This window comes from Aegilops tauschii, chromosome 7, assembly GCF_002575655.3.
Source record: "Aegilops tauschii subsp. strangulata cultivar AL8/78 chromosome 7, Aet v6.0, whole genome shotgun sequence".
NCBI classification, from domain to species: domain Eukaryota; kingdom Viridiplantae; phylum Streptophyta; class Magnoliopsida; order Poales; family Poaceae; genus Aegilops; species Aegilops tauschii.
In genome coordinates, this window is record NC_053041.3 from 116,195,153 (window position 1) to 116,213,698 (window position 18,546).

Consider the following 18,546-nt stretch of genomic DNA (forward strand, 5'->3'; position numbering starts at 1 on the left):
CAGTAAGAGCATCTCCAGCCGTTTGCCCCCAGTGACTAGAAAAAGCGCCGCTTGGGGGCGAACCGGCGATATTTTCGCCGTGGGGGCGATCGGGTTCCCAGCCGCCGCCCCCAGGGTCGACCGCAGATGCCCTTTTTTAAACATTTTGTAAACAGGACAAAGATTCGGCAAACATGACATAAAATTCAGTGTTCAACAGTTTTTTACATAGAAAACGTAAAATTTACAAAAAAAAAAAAACAAAGGGCCGCGCCTACAGGCTGAAGAACTAGCTGAACACGGCATAGTCGCCGTCGTCGTTGTCGTCCTCCTTCTTCACGCGTCCGTCCCTGTTGGACCCCTGCCCGGGGTCGCCCTGGCGGACAGGTTTGGCCGGTGGCGGCGCGTCGTCGTCGCTGTCCTCAAGCACGATGACGCCCCCTCGTCGCGCCCACGGCGGCGCATGGCGATCTCCTCCAGGGCGCGGCGCTGGCGCTCCATCTCCAGCCGGGCCCAATCTTCCCGCGCCCACTTCCTGGTCGCCTCGTCGTCGAGCGCGTCATCGTGCTCGGTCTTCACGGCGGCGAGCCCCGGCTCGGTCTTCGTCTTGATGAGGCGGGGAGGAGCCGAGGAAGAGGCACGGCCGCCCTTGTTGATGATGATGCCGACGCTGCGGGTGCGCCGGCCGAGCGGCGTTTCCACGGGCTCGGGCTTGACGCCGACGAGCGACGGCGAATCGGAGGAGTGGGAGGAGGATCGGGAGAGGAGGAGGAGGAGGAGGAGGAGGATGACCCGCCCAGCATTCGCCGCGGCAGCCACGGGCCGACACTCCGATGGGGGGACGGGGCCACCGGGTACTGGAGCGGCGGATAGTTGCTGCCCTTGAGGTACTCGAGGACGGCGTGCAGCGTGCGGCCGGGGGCGCCCCACCACAGGCGACGACCGTCGCTGTTGTTGCTCCCCCTGACCACCGGCGCGTTGTTGATGGAGGCAAGCCGCTCCGCCTGTCGGCGTTCGAAGTACGCCGCCCACGCCTCGTGGTTGCCGGCGTCATACTCCGGGAGGGCGCGCTCCTCCTCCGACAGGGAGGCCCGCACACGCTCGATCTCGGCGTGCAAGTATCCGGGATGCTCGACGTCAGGCAGAGGGCGGACTGGGACGCCCCCGGCGCTGAGCCTCCAACGCCCCGGCGCGCGCATGTCGGGGGGCGCCGGGTAGTTCGCCTCGTGGAGGAGGTGAGCTTCCCACCCGTGAAGAGAGCGGCGGCCGAAGCCGTTGGCCGCCGCCGCGTCGCCGAGGAACCGTTCACCCATCGAGGGTGTGCGTGCACGCGGTGGGTAGAAGGGGAGAGAGGGCGTCAGCGGCGAGAGAAGGGGGGCTGCGAGCGGGTGATTCCACCGGCGAGGGGGGGCGGCTTTTATAGCGGCCGGGGGAGAGGGGCGGCATCGCGTGTGTACGCGTGACGGGAGGGGGCGCATCGCCGCACCGCCCGGCGGTGAGGAATCAATGGAAGGCTGACCGGCGGCAGCCTTAACATTGATTCTCCACGCGCAACCGAGGTGACGAAGACGACAAGGCGTGGGGTCGCTGACTCGGCGGGCCCGCCGTTAAGACATCCAACTCTTCATTAAGAAAAGTTGACACAGGGAAGGCACGTGAAACTTGTCAATTCTAGGAAAAAAAAGTGTGGATAAGTACACACCCATCCAGTGAAAGACTAAACGGCACAGTACAAATATATACGCTATCCCTCTCACACATTCAAGTGACAACAATGTCAAACCATGTGTCAAATCTGATACATTTGGTTATTTATTTTATTTTGAAGTTTTAAAATTCTACTTGTAGATATATATAGTTTCATAGGTTTGAATAATACTCAAATTTCTGTTCAAAACTATCACATTAAAAAAAATGGACCTTTACGTTAGATACATGAACCAATACCTATGAAGTGCCGTGCAAACCAGGTCTGTCAATAAAAATACACATGATACACGTCAGGTTGCATTCTTTGTCCGATTCCAACCATAAATGCATGAAAAGAGCGTAGTAACGTAGCAATTGTGGATAAAAAATTTGATTGCACCCCATTCCATTGTTTACTATTAGAGATCCTTAACATTGAATATTTTTATTACACCAAAATATTATTTAACTTTCTATTTTTGCAGGAGAAACTTCTGATTTATTCATCAACTATCAAGGTAGTACAAAAAACGCCAGAAGTAAAAGTTACATCCTGGTCCATAGACCACCTAGCAACGATTACAACCACTGGAGCGAGTCGAAGGCGCACTGCCGTCATCATTCCTCCCTCATCGGAATCGGAAAAACATTATTGTAGTAGAAAGTCGGAAAGTCGTCGTGGTAATTCCCAACGCACCTGAATAGCAACCGTCACCAATGAAAAAGAAGCTAGATCGGATGGATCCAACCTCCACACACACATGCATAGAAGAACGAAGACCGGATCCAGACGTATCCATTGAAGACAAACGCCGACCGAATCCCACAAGATCCACCGGAAACACACCTTCCGACGACGCTAGAAGCATCACCGGGATGGGGGCTAGGCGGGGAGGACCTTATTCCATCTTCAAGAAACTGCCATCGCCTGCTCTTCATAAGCATGGCACAAACCCTAATAAAACTAATATAAAAAATAAAAACGGAGCTCTCCCGTCGACAAGGGTCAGGATCCATTGTGTCTCCATGGTCCAAGGACCACAGAAGACGAGGCGAACCGGCGGTGGCACCGGGGCGAAAGGGTATTGCTCTGCGTAGCTTTGACATTCTTTTGCCCTAAAAAAATATTATTTAACTTGTTCAATAAGAAATCAATAAAGTAATTACTCGCGCAAGTGGGCGGCCCATTGTGCTAATTCCGAAAACAGTAGAAAATAATAGTACTTGGGAGCTAATTAAGCGAAAAAGTATGGCATTAATGTGAAAAGACACGGCTATCGTAGATCTTACATTGATCTATCTTTTCTTCGACTGCGACAACTCTAAATCCCTCAAACTTGCAATCCATTGTTGTTATCTAGGAAGCTCAGTTAAAGTGCTCGACAAAGCATGTCCAGCCTAGAGGGTGCCATCGCATCACGGAAAATTGCCCAGACGTCCACCAGGTTTTTTTTTTCGAAAAAGAAGGTCTCCCCGGCCTCTGCATCAGAGTGATGCATACGGCCATCTTATTAACGAAAGAAAGGGTTCCAACAAGGTTTCAAAGTCTCCGACTGAAAAGTAATAAAAAGACAGCTCACACAGAGCAAAAGAGGCAGGACACACAGACTAGCCAAGATAAGACGCCACAACCGGCTGGCTAAATATAAATAGGTAAACTAATTGCCTATCCTATTACATGACCGCCATCCAAACCGGTTGAATATATCCCGAGCTACCATCTCCCAGCGGATAGATCCAGTAACCAAATGCTCCCTGGCCACCATCGGAGTGAGTAGCGACCATGAACGGATCATGGTCGTGGCTCGGAAAATAACATGCAAAAAATGAATACGTGATGTTCTGTTAAAAACCAAATCATTTCTGCAAGTCCAGATAGTCCACAACAAAGCGCAAACTCCAACACGAATATGTCTCGCTAATTCAGGCTCAACCCCAGTGAGCCATGTCCCAAATAACGTAGTGACAGAATTCGGTGGAGTAATATTAAAAGCAATGTGAACCGTCCGCCAAAGTACTCTGGCAAGCGGGCAATCAAAAAAGAGATGCTTGATCGTCTCGTCCCGATCACAGAAGCTACACCTCGTAGGTCCTGTCCAATTACGCTTAATCAAGTTATCCTTGGTTAAAATAACCTGTTTATGGACAAACCACATAAACACTTTTATTTTCAAAGGAACTTTGACAGCCCAAACATGCTTGGAGGTAGGAATGGAGCTCGAATTAATCACATCAATATACATTGATTTAACCGTGAAAACTCCAGACCTAGTCAGTTTCCAGCGCAATTCATCGGGTTGTTGAGAAAGATGGACATCCATTAGTCTCCGAACTAGACGGAGCCAATCTTCCCAACGATTGCCCACTAACGACCGTCTGAACTGAATATTAAGGGGGTTGGATTGAAACACCGTAGCAACGAACACCTCACGTCGTTGAACAATACGATATAAAGACGGATATTGAATGGCCAAGGGTGTCTCACCGAGCCAAGTATCCTCCCAGAATCGTGTACTAGCGCCGTTGCCAATAACAGCCTTTGTCCTATTAAACAGAGATTGTTTGACTTTCATCAGGCCTTTCCAGAACGGCGAGTCATTTGGCCTGACTGTGACCTGAGACAAGGACTTTGTCTGTAGGTACTTGCTGCGAAGGATTTGGGCCCACATGGCATCAGTCTCAAAAGAAAGCTTCCACAGCCACTTACTAAGAAGGCATCTGTTCTTGACTTCAAGATTCTCAATACCAAGACCCCCTTGGTCTTTCGGTCTACAGATGATATCCCATTTTGCAAGTCTGTATTTTCTTTTTAGATCATCACCTTGCCAAAAGAAACGCGATCGATAAAAGTCCAGTCTTTTCCTAACACCAACTGGGACTTGAAAGAACGATAAGAGAAACATAGGCATACTCGTGAGCACCGAATTAATCAAAATTAATCGGCCTCCATATGACATGAGCTTGCCCTTCCAGCAACTCAGTTTCTTCTTGAACCGGTCTTCGATGCACTTCCATTCTCTATTGGTCAGCTTTCTATGGTGGATTGGAATACCTAGGTAAGAGAAAGGTAAATCCCCCAAATCGCACCCAAACAATTGCCGGTAAGCTTCCTGTTCGTCTTTGGGTCTACCAAAGCAGAACATCTCGCTCTTATGAAAGTTAATCTTTAACCCAGTCAATTGTTCGAAAAGGCATAACACCAGCTTCATATTTCTCGCCTTGGCCAGGTCATGCTCCATGAAGATGATTGTATCATCAGCGTACTGAAGGATGGATACACCTCCATCAACCAGATGAGGTACCAAGGCACCCACTTGACCATTCTCCTTAGCCCTCCTATCAAGATGGCTAACATATCAACCACAATGTTAAACAAGATAGGGGACATCGGATCTCCTTGTCTTAGGCCTTTATGTGTCTGGAAGTAATGACCAATATCGTCATTCACTTTAATTTCCACACTCCCTTTTTGCGTAAATGATTCAACCTGGCGTCGCCAGGCTTCATCAAAAGCTTTCATACGCAATGCCTGTTGGAGAAAGGGCCATTTAACCTTATCGTACGCTTTCTCGAAATCCACCTTAAAAATGACACCATCTAACTTCTTGGAATGGATTTCATGGAGTGTTTCATGAAGGACGACCACCCCTTCAAGGATGTTGCGGTCCGGCATGAAAGCGGTTTGGGAGTGCTGCACCACAGAATGCGCAATCTGTGTGAGCCTATTAGTCCCGACCTTGATGAAGATTTTAAAACTAACATTGAGAAGGCAGATCGACCTGAACTGCTCAATTCTCACAGCATCCGTCTTCTTCGAAAGCAGTGTGATAGTTTCAAAGTTCGAGTGAAATAATTAAAGCTGTCCAGAGAACAGATCATGAAACATAGGTAGCAAATCCCCCTTAATAATATGCCAGCATTTTTTGTAGACGTCCATCAGGTAGGACTGAAGATCGATCCTTTCGGCTGGCGGCATGTCAGATTGCCTCTTCTGCCACCATGACACCTTGGACAGTGGTGTTACGCCGATGTGCATCGGGGCATACCCCTTCCGCCATCCTTATAGGTTGGAAGCATGCTCCTCCCATCTGTTTTGGCTAAAGGTGTTACGTGGCGTTTGCCAGCCTTCTTCCAGGGCACATTTGGCATGAACTTTCGGTTCGGCTAGCTCCACCACTCGAGATATGAAACTAGATGGCGTCCGCTCAAAGCGAGAGAGTGCAACCGCCACACATGGCTATCTTAGGAGGACAAACCACATTTCTTAGATCACTACTACCTTTCCCAGTGCCTCCCAATCCTACTACTGCTTGGCTTCACACACTACCACAACTAGACTTGCTACCGGGGCTTCGTTAGCTAAATACCCAAACCTCTATTTCCGGGGAGGTTTTCGCCATGAGGTTTCACCGCTTGTATAAAAATGACCCCTGGATAAATTGGTACATGGCACGTGTATTATTTTGGTAAATGACTGTGTACGAATGCGTGGTGTGCTTTGGTTTTGGTTTCAAATTTTTTGAACGTGCGTGCCGGCTGTGTTGGTTGCTTTAGCATTTTTTGACTGTCCAGCGTTCTCCTCGGTGCTGGCTTTGCGTGGGCGGCCCTCCTGCTTTGTCTGGGCTGCGCGTGGCTTCTGCTGGACGTGTGTTGTCCTGCGATGCCGTCCTAGGTGCCGCTTTCCACTGAAAAAACGGTACCGCTTCGATCGCGTTAGCTAGATAGTTCCGGTGTTTCCTGATCGGTGCCGCTGTAGTCGCTGTGTCTAGAGATTTTGCCGCCTACGCCGCCGCTTTGACCATGCCGCTCATGGGTAAATTTGACAAATTTTACCTATAAACGAAATCAAATCACAGAATGAACTATCCGTGAAACTATTTCATGCGGCTGACCTTTTTGTGTGACGCCCGACACGAAGGCGCCACACTACACTGTGCAACGCCTCGCAGATAGGCGCTACATGGCCAGCGTCGCACCCGTGTGATCAGAAAATTACTAAGTCAGTGTGCAGCGCCTAAGAGCTAGGCGCCACACTATACAGTGTAGCGCCTAGCTCCTAGGCGTTGCACTAGTGCAGCGCCTAGCTCCCGGGCGTTGCACTAGTGCAGCGCCTGAGAGCTAGGCGCCACGGGTCAGCCGCGTGAAATAGTTTCACGGACAGTTCATTCTGTGATTTGATTTCGTCTACAGGTCAAATTTTGTCAAATTTGCGCCGCTCATGCTGCCGCTTTTGTGGTGTAATCTAGACGCCTTGGTGTGCATGTTGCAGGGGTTATAAATAGGTCCTTTCTCTTGCCATGCTATTGTATTGCGTGTTCCTTGCCCTTGCGTGCATTAACTTCATGGTGGGCTCTTCCTGCTGTCCTAATGGTCGGCGCCGTCCGGGTGGGCCTCCTCGGTCGCGGGCCATTCCATTGCCGGCGGGAGAAGCACGTAGAGGCGACGACGCGGTGGGGCTTTGTACAGCGGCCACGGGCCGGCCCGCCAGTTACCGTTGAGCTGTGCAAGGATCGGAAGCCGCCAGGGACGTCAAGGCCAGGCCACTGGGCGCGCACTCGATGGAGGCGCAGAAGGGACCAGGGACCGTTGGTGGCGCGGCGGCGAAGGGGGGCTTCACCGAGCCGCCGCTAGGTCCTGTCTTAATGGTCCGCGGCGTCCCGGTCGGCCTCCTCTGCTGCGCGGAGCCGTGGTCGGTCGTCGTTCTACTGCTCCGCTCGATCGGTATCTCGACTCAGCCTGCGGTTATGATGGATAGTTCCATGTCTGATGCTCAGTTACTGCGATGGGGTGGCCACTCTGCTCGGTCCCTCGGCTCTGGGTGCATGGCGGATCCTTCGGTTCTTCAGTCTCGTGGTGCCCATGTACGATCTGATCAGTGCTGTTTTTTTTCCTTCTTGTTTTTTTCCACGTTTATTATGGAGGATAAGCTGGTGTTGTTCCATATGCTAAGCGCTCTGTTGGTTTGGTTGCCTAGCTGGCCTTCTTCTTTGGCGTCCGATTCTGCGGCTGATAGTTCCTCCACGCGGCGGAGGGAAGAGATCCGGTTGGGAAAGCGCCCGGTCGATTCAATTATTGGTTAGTGCATTGATTTTGTGGGTTTTTTTTCATTGGTTATTGCTGGATATTGCTTTGATGATGGTGCTTTTTCTCTCTGCAGGTGCTTCTTTTGTGAATCCAATCGGTGTGTGGACTGGACTGCTCCTTCCCGTCATCTTTCCGTCTCGGCCTCTGGTATTTTCTTGCTTCTTTCTGTTCGTTTTTCTTTCCGCTGGATGTGACATCTGGTTGCATGCATGCTTTGCTTACTGTTGGTTGTCTAGGTGGATGCGGATTGGGACAAGCGGTAGGTCTTGCTGTTGGTAGACGGGGCCAGGTTGGCGTCTAGCAGGGCGATTGGTCGTGGTCAAACTGAACACTGTTTGTGTACTGTATTTTAATATTGTGTCTCTAACTGCTAAGGGCATCTTAGGTTGTACGTGTGTGTTTGCCTGCATGGCCATGCACTCGATCGACGTGGTCGCATCTGCCGTCTGTTTTTTGCTAGGGGCACCCGAAGCTGTACACGCATGCTTGGGTGCATGGGTCATGCGCTTGGCCGACGTGGTTATGTCTGCGTTCTGTTCTGATGCTAGGGTTATCCCAGATTGTTTCACCCATACTTGGGTGCATGGGCCATGTACATGGCCGACGTGCCGGGCCAGTGTCATGGTGTGTTGCTAGGAGTACCCCGGGTAGTACGTGTATTCTTGGGTGCATGGCCATGCCCGTGGCTGGGTTGGTCGTGTTGTGCGTGTTCTCTTACTCTCGTGTGTTTGGTCGTCTATTTTGTTTTGGTTTTTTCCTTCCTATGTGCCTGTTTGGCTCATCGGTTGTACTATTTGCAGGAGGCTTGGTTTTGCCTGCTTACGATACGAGGCTCTTGGTGCGCCGGGCGTTTTTCATGAGTCCGGTGTGTGTGATGTTCGTTCCGTTGGTACTCGACCTGTCTTTGCGCGGCCATGGGTTGTTCCATTGCGAACCGTGGGGTCTCTTTGTCGCCCAGTTGCGTTAGGTCAGTATGTTTTTCTTTGCTTTCAGTTTGTTCTATATGAACTGGTTTGCGCTTTTTAAAATTTGTTCTTAATTTTTTTGTATTCATATTAAGTGCCGCCGACATCAATTATGGAACCCCAGGATATTATTCGTGCACGATGCAAGAGGAGGTTGATACGGTCGTATATGTCTGGAAGAAAGAGAGGTTTGTGGGCACGTTTGTGTTTGTTTTTCGTGTGGTCGATCGTTGTCGGCCTTCCTTTTTTCTTTCTTTAGTTGGTTTTCACTGGTGTTCATTGCTGTTGTTTACATGGTGCACTACGTGGGGTTGAGCTTCCTCTTTCAAAAGATGTTCACTGGTAGAAAAAATGCCTTTAATCCCGGTTCATAAGGACCTTTAGTCCCGGTTCTGAAACCGGGACCAAAGGGTCGTTACTAAAGCCTCCCCTTTAGTCCCGGTTGGTAATCGGTACTAAAGGAAATTTTATGTTTTTTGAATTTTTTTTTTGAATTTTTCTTTGACTTTCAAAATTTTGAATTATTTTAACCTCTAATCTCTAATCATCCCTCATCACTGCTCAATTTAACCTCTAATCTCTAATCACCCCTCATCATTTCAAATCATCTAACTTCCCGGACGGTCACCCATCCTCTCACTACTGCAGCCTGAGCACGCTTAACTTACGGGTTCTATTCTCCTTCGTTTCCAAATCTGCACTTGTTGTTTTCCTGATAATAGTAAGATGTCAATCCTATTAACCCTCAGGAATTTAGCTTGAGCATGAAGTCACACATTTCACTGTTTGAGTTTGAAACTATTGTTTAAAAAATAATAATTATTTAGTAACACTAATATTTTTTGAATAAGTAGTTTGACCATAGTTCGATCACAGTTTGACCGGATTTGACCAAAATTCAAAAAAACTAAAATAATTATTTAGTAACACTAATATTTCTTGAATAATCAGTTTGACCATTGTTTGACCACAGTTTGACCACAGTTTGACCAGATTTGACCCAAATTCAAAAAAATTGAAATAATTATGTAGTAACACTAATATTCTTGAATAATTATTTAGTAACACTAATAGTTCTTGAATAAGTAGTTTGACCAGATTTAACAAAAATTCAAAAAAAAAGAAATTTGAGCATAAATTTTTTTTCCTTTTAGAATTTGCAAACAGGCCGTAGGCAGTCAAAATCGGATGCGGATTTTCGTGCTGAACATTTTGATATATTATATATTTTTTCTGACATCGTATGCAAAAGCTATAGCCGTTTTACATTTTCCCTACACTTTTTGCAAAACATGTCTAAATTTAAGTTTTTAAATTTTCTAACTAGTACATGTAGTAACATAACTACATCTGGAAGGATTTTAATTTTTAAAGTTTTTATCATTTTCTTTTGCTTTTTACAAAACTAAAAAGGCGATCCACGAGGGAGGGGGTAGAGTTTGAAAATGGGACCTTTAGTACCGGTTCGTGCCATGAACCGGTACTAATGCCTCAAACCCATTAGTACCGGTTGGTGGCTCGAACCGGTATTAAAAGTCTAACCTTTAGTACCGGTTCGTGCCAGGAACCGGTACTAATGGGCATCACACCCTTTAGTCCCGGTTCGTGGTACCAACCGGGACTAAAGGTCCCATTTGAACCGGGACTAATGCCTGTACGGTGCCCTAGCCGCTCGAACCGGGATTAATGCTCACATTAGTCCCGGTTCGTAATGCAACCGGGATTAATGCTCTTTTCTGGACGAATCAAAGCCCTGTTTTCTATGGTTGCTCTAGTCAAGAGTATGGATTTGTGTGCTTATTTCTTCGAATTTTTTAGAAGTTATGTGGTGTTTTCAGCTTTTTTTATTGTGGTGTTTTTGTGACACAGCTGTTTGTAGAGGGTGTTCGTATTACGGCGGTCCGGACCTTATGTGTGAGTGGTGTGGTGCATTTTATTGGTTTCATGAGGGTTCGGTTCACCATGCAGGGACAACTGCTCGACGGCCCGTTTATACTGGGTGTTGTCGTGGCGCCAAAGTTCGGTTCACCATGTGGGGCCAACTCCTCTGGACAGTCTGTTGCGATTTGATGGAGATGCATCTTCTAATCGATTTATGTGTTTGATCAGGCAGGAGAGGAACTATAGAATTCGCCTCTCGACATCTTGTTTGGTAAGCGGAGTTTTGACCCAGGGTATAACTCTTATGTTTTGTTTTACATCCTTGGGGTGCTTATATTGACCAGAGTATCAACGTTGGTGGTGCTCCCTATGTGTTCAAGATGAATGGGTCGTATACCATCGTATTGGTAGTGCTCGCTATGTGTTCAAGATAAATGGGGTCGTATACCATCGTGTTGGTCCGCTTTTACCACCTCAGGGTTCTCTCCTAAATTTCCACAATTATATATGGTTGATTCTGCTGATGAAGTTGAGAGTAGGATTAATAAAAGAAGTTATTTTCCGAAAATTCGTTTCTGATCTCGGGCTCGGATGGACCTGTTATCACGCTCGTCCGTGCACCTCGCGATCAGAGCCTCTTCGCATATTTCCCGGCTGTGTCTCAGGTGTATATCGCTAAATCATTTAAGGCGCCTCCCTATTTATTGCTGTCTGTTGAGGGGATCGCCGTCTCGGCCCGTGAAATATGCCTACGGTGCAGGGATTTTTATGAGCCCACCTGGTCCGTCTGGCACGACGGATCCATATCAAACAGCCAATTACCCCAATCTCTTACCATATTTGTCTGCATCCTAATCCTCGCTCTGTTCTATATCCCCGTTCTTCTCCTGATTGTTCTGTACACGCGGCCATGCACCAATGACTGCAAGGCGAGTGTCTTTTTTGAGGGGACTGCAAGGCCAGTGTCAATCATCTTCAACAGAAGTATCTCAACTGAATTCACGAGTATGATCATTGGGGAGATTCAGGTGAAGGGACGAGAGTTCAGGTCATTGAGTATTGTCCATGAAAATCTTGAATTCTGTTGGGATGCTCACGGTCTAGTGAAACCTTCAGTTGGGATTACTAATCAAGTGGCAGATTATAGGAATCTGCGCGTAACAACAGTCATCCATCGCAAGAAACAATCCCCTCGAGGGCGAGATTGAGAGTAGTTGTGTGAAGAACCCACCTATCTTCCCGCACAAAAAAGAAAAGAAAAGAACACACCTGTCAACTGGATCATCAAGAACTCCGGGCCATCCTGCGCCATCGTCGGCCCTGATTTTACATATGCGCCGTCGCACAAAGTCGTCGCACCGAACGCTCTGGTGGCAGATGAGTTCCACCTCCCGGCAATCTTCCACTACGCCCTACCAAATCGCCTTAAGGGGTTGTTTGGATAGGAGGAATATGGGAAACTAGATCTATATAAAACAGAAAAACTGTTTAACAGACTAAAAACACGTTTGGCTCTCCTAACTAATCCATAGATATGCAAAACTGGATTCCCATAAACCAGGAATTTCGGGTTTGTAGAAAAACGACTAAAAACGCGATCTGTATATCTCTTGGCCTGTCCTGTGATTCATGACGCCCGTGACTGACGACAGCCGCCACAATGGTGTGCCGCACCTTGAGGCCGTCCTCCTCTAGCCGCCGGCCGTCGCTTCTACCGCGTCGTCCGTCTTGGTCGTTGTCGCCGCCGATTTCAGTTCCTTGAGCATTCGCGTACATGCGACTGCAGCCGCCGGGTAGCTGGCTTCTACATGGACATGTACGGCCGTCGTTTTGTGCGTTCTGCAGCCGGCCGATGTAATCGATCCAGAAGATTGCTCTCGGCAGCTACGTTTTACATCTGCGTGCGTGTACACCCGTAATTTCGTGCGTTCGGCAGCAGGCGGATCAAATTGATCCAGCGCTTGCCTCGGTAGCTATCTTCTACACGCGCGTGTATGCGCCCATCCGGCGAGATCGATGGGCCTGCTCTCCTGTACTTGTATACCTCGACTGAATGTGACAGAAGAATGAGAAGATCAGGAGAGAATAGGAATAGTCTGAATCGTTATCCTAATGAGGAACTGACAAACACACTTTCCAACCCAAACGTAGTCTTATATAAACTGATTCTCAACAAAAAAATAGTAAAACAGGTTTTGCTAAAAATCAGGTAAAAACTCGTTTTCTATAAACCAACGCCTAATACTTGCTCCAAACAACGCCTAAGCTTGTGCAGCCATACTAATCCACTTGTCTGCACGTCATCTATACCACGGCCAAGGCTCAAACGGAAGCGAACGATCATGTGACATGGATCAGAAGTTCAGAACCCAGGGAAGACGGCGCCGTCAATCGATCGTTCAAATCAGCCTCCCGCCCTACGCGCAAGGCCCACAGCAGCGCACTATTCATGATTGTATATAATCTGTATCTAGATTTTCCACGAACCAGACCTGCCATCTGACACTAGCTTTCCCCAATCCCCATACAACAATCAATGAACAGGATATCATGTGCATCTGAGCCTGGGCACCAAAACGCCCTCAAGAGGGTTAGTGCGTAATGATAATGAATGGTTTAAGTTGTTTGACGAGGTTGTTGTATAGGCAAGTCCATTCCAGTTGAGACATCTTTTTGTGACTATTCTTTTGCATTGTGAACTAGCATGGAACAAAAAGGACAGCATATATATAAACATAAGGTATGGACGTGGCGCGGCATGCCACTGCACAGGCATGGCTATGTAGAGTGGACTGTACGCGGTTTCAATATGTAGCTTTTATTAAAAGTGTATCAACGTGTGTGTGTCAATTTGTTTGTCAACATGCATCATGCATGGTTTAATAAATGTACTTATTTCGATCTTGAGCTCTTATATATATCACCCTCTCTGTGTATGTATCAATGCGCTTTTCTTTATCTAATAGCATATAACACATGTGAAGCCACCACATATATTTTCTTTAGCTTATAATAACCATTGTTCATAATTCTATAACAACCTATAGATGGGCACGGCGTGCTGCCTCGCGGGTTAAGCTAGTTCCAGACTAAGACTTGCTTCTTCCCTGACTAGATGAAACATGCTCCTATATAATCATGAGAGAGCAATTAAACAAACTCAACTAACATTTTTTTTTTGCGAATATCAAACTCAACTAACATAGTACAAGAGGAATTTGCTTGGCCAGGGGCAGCCGCACACTAGCCGGCATCTTGTTTAGTTCGTGCCTGACCACTTTTTCAGTAGCCTGACCTGAGCTCAGCCTTCAAGTAATTAGCCGGAGCTGCCAGACCACCAAATAGTACGTATTCCATGTTGTGTGTTATTATTATTATATCTCGGGCTCATGGCATGAACCAACATTCGCTCCTCCTGCCCCCGCGTCGCTCCTCTGGGGCGACTCGGGCGGCCCCAACCCTAGCGCCGCCGGCCCCCTTTCCCCTCCCTCCAGATCTCGCCGCCACCAGAGATAGCCGCCGGCAAGCCCGCGCGGCATCGAGGAAGGTGGCGGCGGGGCTGGCTGCTCCTCGCGCGGAGAGCTTGGTGTGCCGGGGTGGCGGCCCCGGTCAAGGTGGGCGGCGCCTTCCCTGACGGAGGATGGCCGCGGGTGTGTGGCCGGTCTTCCTCGCCTTGCGTGGGCGGTGAGGACCCGATGGTGGGATCTCATGGCGGCCGTGATTCCGTCGGCCGGCCGCCAGATCTGGATCGACCTGCGCCAGCTTCATCTTCTTCACCTTATCCCGCTCGATCTAGGCTTCGGTGTGGCCTTGCTCGCCGGATTCGGGTGGTGGGCGGTGATTGGATGGTGGGGCTCTTGGGATCGGGGGGAACCCTTGGCCGGCGACGGTGGCTACAACGACGACGACGCCGCGACGCCGATCCACTCCTTGGAGTCTTCGTTGAGATCCCGGCAGGGATGGCGACGGCCCTTGCACGAGAGATGGAGGTCTTCGATCAGATCTGGGTGAAAACCTGCTATTGGCTATTGCCAAGGCCGGCGATGGTGACGCTGTCTGCGTCGTTCCCTTCCTGAAGGCATCGTCGTGGAGAAGTTTAAGGCCACTCTCTGCTACCTCCGGGGGAAACCCTAGATTAGTAGATCGGATGACAGCGGCTCTCTGGTGTCGTTTCCCCCTTGGGGGCGTCATTCTTGGAGGTGCACACGGGCTCGAGGGACCGGAGGACGGCGTCTTTGGTGGAGCGGTGCTTCATCTTCCACATTGATGGTGGCGGTTCTGAACGGCGTGGCGCTGTGGAGTCTCGGTGTCTGATGCGAGGAGATGGACTCACGTAGGAGGAGGAAGCTGTCTGGAGTCATGGTGGCGTTGATGGCAGAGAGGCCTGGCAAGGTTGGTGCATCAATTCTGCTCTGAGGATGGACCGAGGGAAGATGGAGGTGACGGCCCTTGCAGCGTGCGGTGCTCATTGGGAGTGTGCCAGACCAGGGGCGGAGCCAGAAAATTTAGCCATTGGGTTCATTCACTAACTTATTGTGAGAATTTGATACAAATTAGTTATGTGTAAAGTCTAATTTTACACAATCTTACAAGAAGAGTTCAACATGCAATCAAAGATAATTGAACGAATAGAATTATGATATCACTTATCACATATTGTGTTACAGTAAAAAATGAAGAGTGTTGTACATACATGCTGAATGAGATCCTAAAACCCCCTTTTTACATATTGTAAATAGTGTGGTACAAAAATATCTTCAGGTCTTAGGTATAGTTTCTCATATTCCTGGAAACATTGAAGCAGATGAAAAATTAGTTTGACAAGTTTAAAATAAATACCATCAAGCAAAAAAAGCATGTTAAGTCAGTCACATTTTAGAGTGCCCCATTTCGATTTTTCATCATCTTAAAAATATCAAACAAAACATCAATAATAATGGTAGAAAATAGTTTTCTCCACATAGCAAATTGAAGAATTGCTCTTGAACTGATTACCCATTTTCTTACATAACTCTTTCTTCACAACATTCACAACTGAAAAGCATCTCTTCTGGCAATAACTTCAGAAGGTGATAGGCTAAATAAAATGTGATATGCTTATTGATGAAACTGTTTTGGACTAAATTTTCATGAAACATCACCAATGGCTCTTTGGGGATAGTCAAAACAAAGCGGTGGCCTGTAAGGTCCCCCGATTAAATATCTTCGCCTAATATCATCGTGCTCTGAAATTCTTTCCTATTAGCCAGATCATAAGGCAACAGATGTAAAGTAATTCCTCTGGCTTTCAAGACCGCTTGCAACAATGATAATTGATGCACTTTGCCTACGTCTAATGGGTTTAAGTGCCTGCATGATCATCTGGATATGGTGATCGACCTCCCTCTGAGAAACTTAGTTCGATAAGCTATATCAATCAACAAGTGCGTGGAATAAGCTATTAGGAAACTAGGGCATGTGCAACAGAAAGGAGATGTGAGATGTGATCTCAGTACCTTGAATTTGAACTATAATAGTTGACTTGCCGACGTCGACCTGTTGGTGCCGGCTCGTCGCTGGTGTCTTGAGTAGTGACCATCGATGATAGCGAATCGGAGAAATGGGATCACAGAGTCGAGGAAGCGAACAACGGCAAAAGGTCAGGTGGCGGCTGTATGCACATACATGAGAATAGGAAGACCAGATCACGAAGCTATGAACAGGCTTATCACGGTGGCAGTTCACTTGTGGGCTTTTGGGCTTTGGGTCGAGCGTTGCTTTTTTAGTTGATAGGGTCAGCCCTTATTTTTTATTGGGGTCACAACATGTACGTACCTGTGTACTATACGCGCCCAGAAAAAATCGTTGGGTTCATCTGAACCCAACGCCAGCACGCTGGCTCCGCCCCTGTGCCAGACCGGTGTGGGACCCAATCCAGGTAGTGGCTTGGATGTGACACCCGACTTTAGATATTAGGCTTTGGTGTGATGTCTGTTTGGTATTAGGCCAGGATGTTCGGCACGCCTTCATCATGGGGATAGGAGTAGCAACGGTGTTGCCAAGATGGTGGCTTCAGGCTTATTGATGTATCACCTTGTATGGTCTTTGTGAATAATTAATAATATGACCGCATGCATCGTCCAGATGCAGAGGCCGGGGTACATCCTCCTTTTCTAAAAAAAGGCATGAACCAACATTTTGTCACAGCTGCCACGATAGGAAAAAGTGACCAAAACGTCCGGCACACAAGGTACCCTGCTCAGGTCACCAACCATATAACCTGTAACTCTGGGGCTGCATCTGAGGTAGCATATATATATATCTGCTAAGAAGAAGCCGAGGAAGACCTTACACAACTTCCCGTCAAAAAAAGAACTTACAACTCTCAAAGAAAACAACCGACACCAGGAAATTAATATTTGTTGAGTTACAAAGAAAATTCATTTCACATCTAACTAAAAACCAGTTCCTTTCCTCTCTTGCGGGTGGTGTTGATTTTGATTGGCATTGCCTCCCTCCGCGAGGAAGATCGGGTGGTATCTTGCTGGGTGTGAGATGCGATTCGCTTGAAGTCCGTAGTGTAGTGATGGGCGACTTCGCGGTTAAGTTTCGAGTGAGGTCTAAGGTTGATGGTTTCAACTGGGCGTTGGTGGCGGTGTATGGTGCCGCACAGCCCGAGCTTAAACCGGAATTTTTGGCGGATCTTGTTCGGATTTGTGGGTCCGAGCAGCTTCCCATCTTAGTTGGGGGTGATTTCAACATCATTAGGAGGAGAGAGGAGAAGAATAATGATAACTTTGACGGCAGGTGGTCGTTCATGTTCAATACTATTATTGAAAGCTTGGACCTGAGGGAGATAGAGCTTTCTGGTAGAAAGTTTACCTGGGCTAACTCTTTGCCCAACCCGACTTACGAAAAGCTTGATCGCGTTCTTGCGAGTGTGGAGTGGGAACAGAAGTTCCCGCTTGTGACGGTTCAAGCTCTTTCACAGGGTTTTTCCGATCACACACCCCTGTTCGTTGACTCAGGGGAGCCGAACCACGTGGGAAACAAAAACACCTTTTCTTTTGAGATGGCCTGGTTCGAACGTGAAGGATTCCTAGACCTCATCGCTAGGGAATGGGCGAAGGGTGTTGGAGGTAGGACCGCGGTTGAGCGTTGGCAAAATAAGATTAGGAGTTTGAGAATCTTCTTACGGGGTTGGGCTAAGCACCTTAGTGGGGTGTATAAGATTGAGAAGGACAGGCTCCTCTCTCTTATACAGAATCTGGACGTTAAGGCAGAATCCACGATTTTGATGCCTGCTGAGCTCCAGGTTAAAACTGAAGCAGAGAAGAGGTTGAAAGAACTTCTCCGCGAAGAAGAGTTGAAGTGGGCTTTGCGAGCTAAGGTTCGCAAAGTGGTCCAAGGGGACGCGAATACTCAATTCTTTCATCTGATTGCTAATGGTAGGCACAGAAAGAAGAGAATATTCCAACTTGAACAAGATGAGGGCACTATTGTAGGACAGGATAACCTAAAAACATATATAACCGAGTATTATAGGCAGTTATTTGGACCTCCGGAGGATAATTGTGTATCTCTCGATGAGTCCAGAACTGAGGATGTGCCTCAACTTTTCGGCTGCTGAAAATGATATTCTGGTTGCCCCGTTTTTTGGAGAAGGAGGTGTTTGATGCTATAGCACAGTTGAAAAATAATAAGGCTCCCGGACCGGATGGATTTCCGGTGGAGTTCTACAAGAAGTGCTGGCATATTATTAAGGGGGATTTGCTACCTATGTTTCATGATCTGTTCTCTGGACAGCTTCAATTATTTCACTTGAATTTTGGAACTATCACACTGCTTCCTAAGAAGACGGATGCTGTGAGAATTGAGCAGTTCAGGCCAATCTGCCTTCTCAATGTTAGTTTTAAAATATTCACCAAGGTCGGGACTAATAGGCTCACACAGATTGCGCATTCTGTGG

General features: G+C 47.9%; 1 protein-coding gene across 2 annotated transcripts; it reads left to right on the forward strand.

Annotated features, from left to right (window-relative positions):
- The first annotated feature begins 6,992 nt into the window (after positions 1-6,992).
- LOC120968477 (uncharacterized) lies at positions 6,993-11,166 on the forward strand. 2 transcript variants are annotated; one of them, XR_005763008.2, is made up of 6 exons: positions 6,993-7,529; positions 7,643-7,743; positions 7,826-7,899; positions 8,553-8,719; positions 8,813-8,905; positions 10,686-11,166. XR_005763008.2 is itself a non-coding variant. In XM_045230866.1 (3 exons), exons 1-3 carry the CDS (start codon positions 7,227-7,229, stop codon positions 10,785-10,787), a joined length of 693 nt encoding a protein of 230 aa, XP_045086801.1. In that variant the 5' UTR covers positions 6,993-7,226; the 3' UTR covers positions 10,788-11,166. The 2 variants fall into 2 exon arrangements, 1 of the variants encoding a protein (XP_045086801.1); XM_045230866.1 differs by lacking the exons at positions 8,553-8,719; positions 8,813-8,905 and having other exon boundaries at positions 6,993-7,743.
- Positions 11,167-18,546: the final 7,380 nt, after the last annotated feature.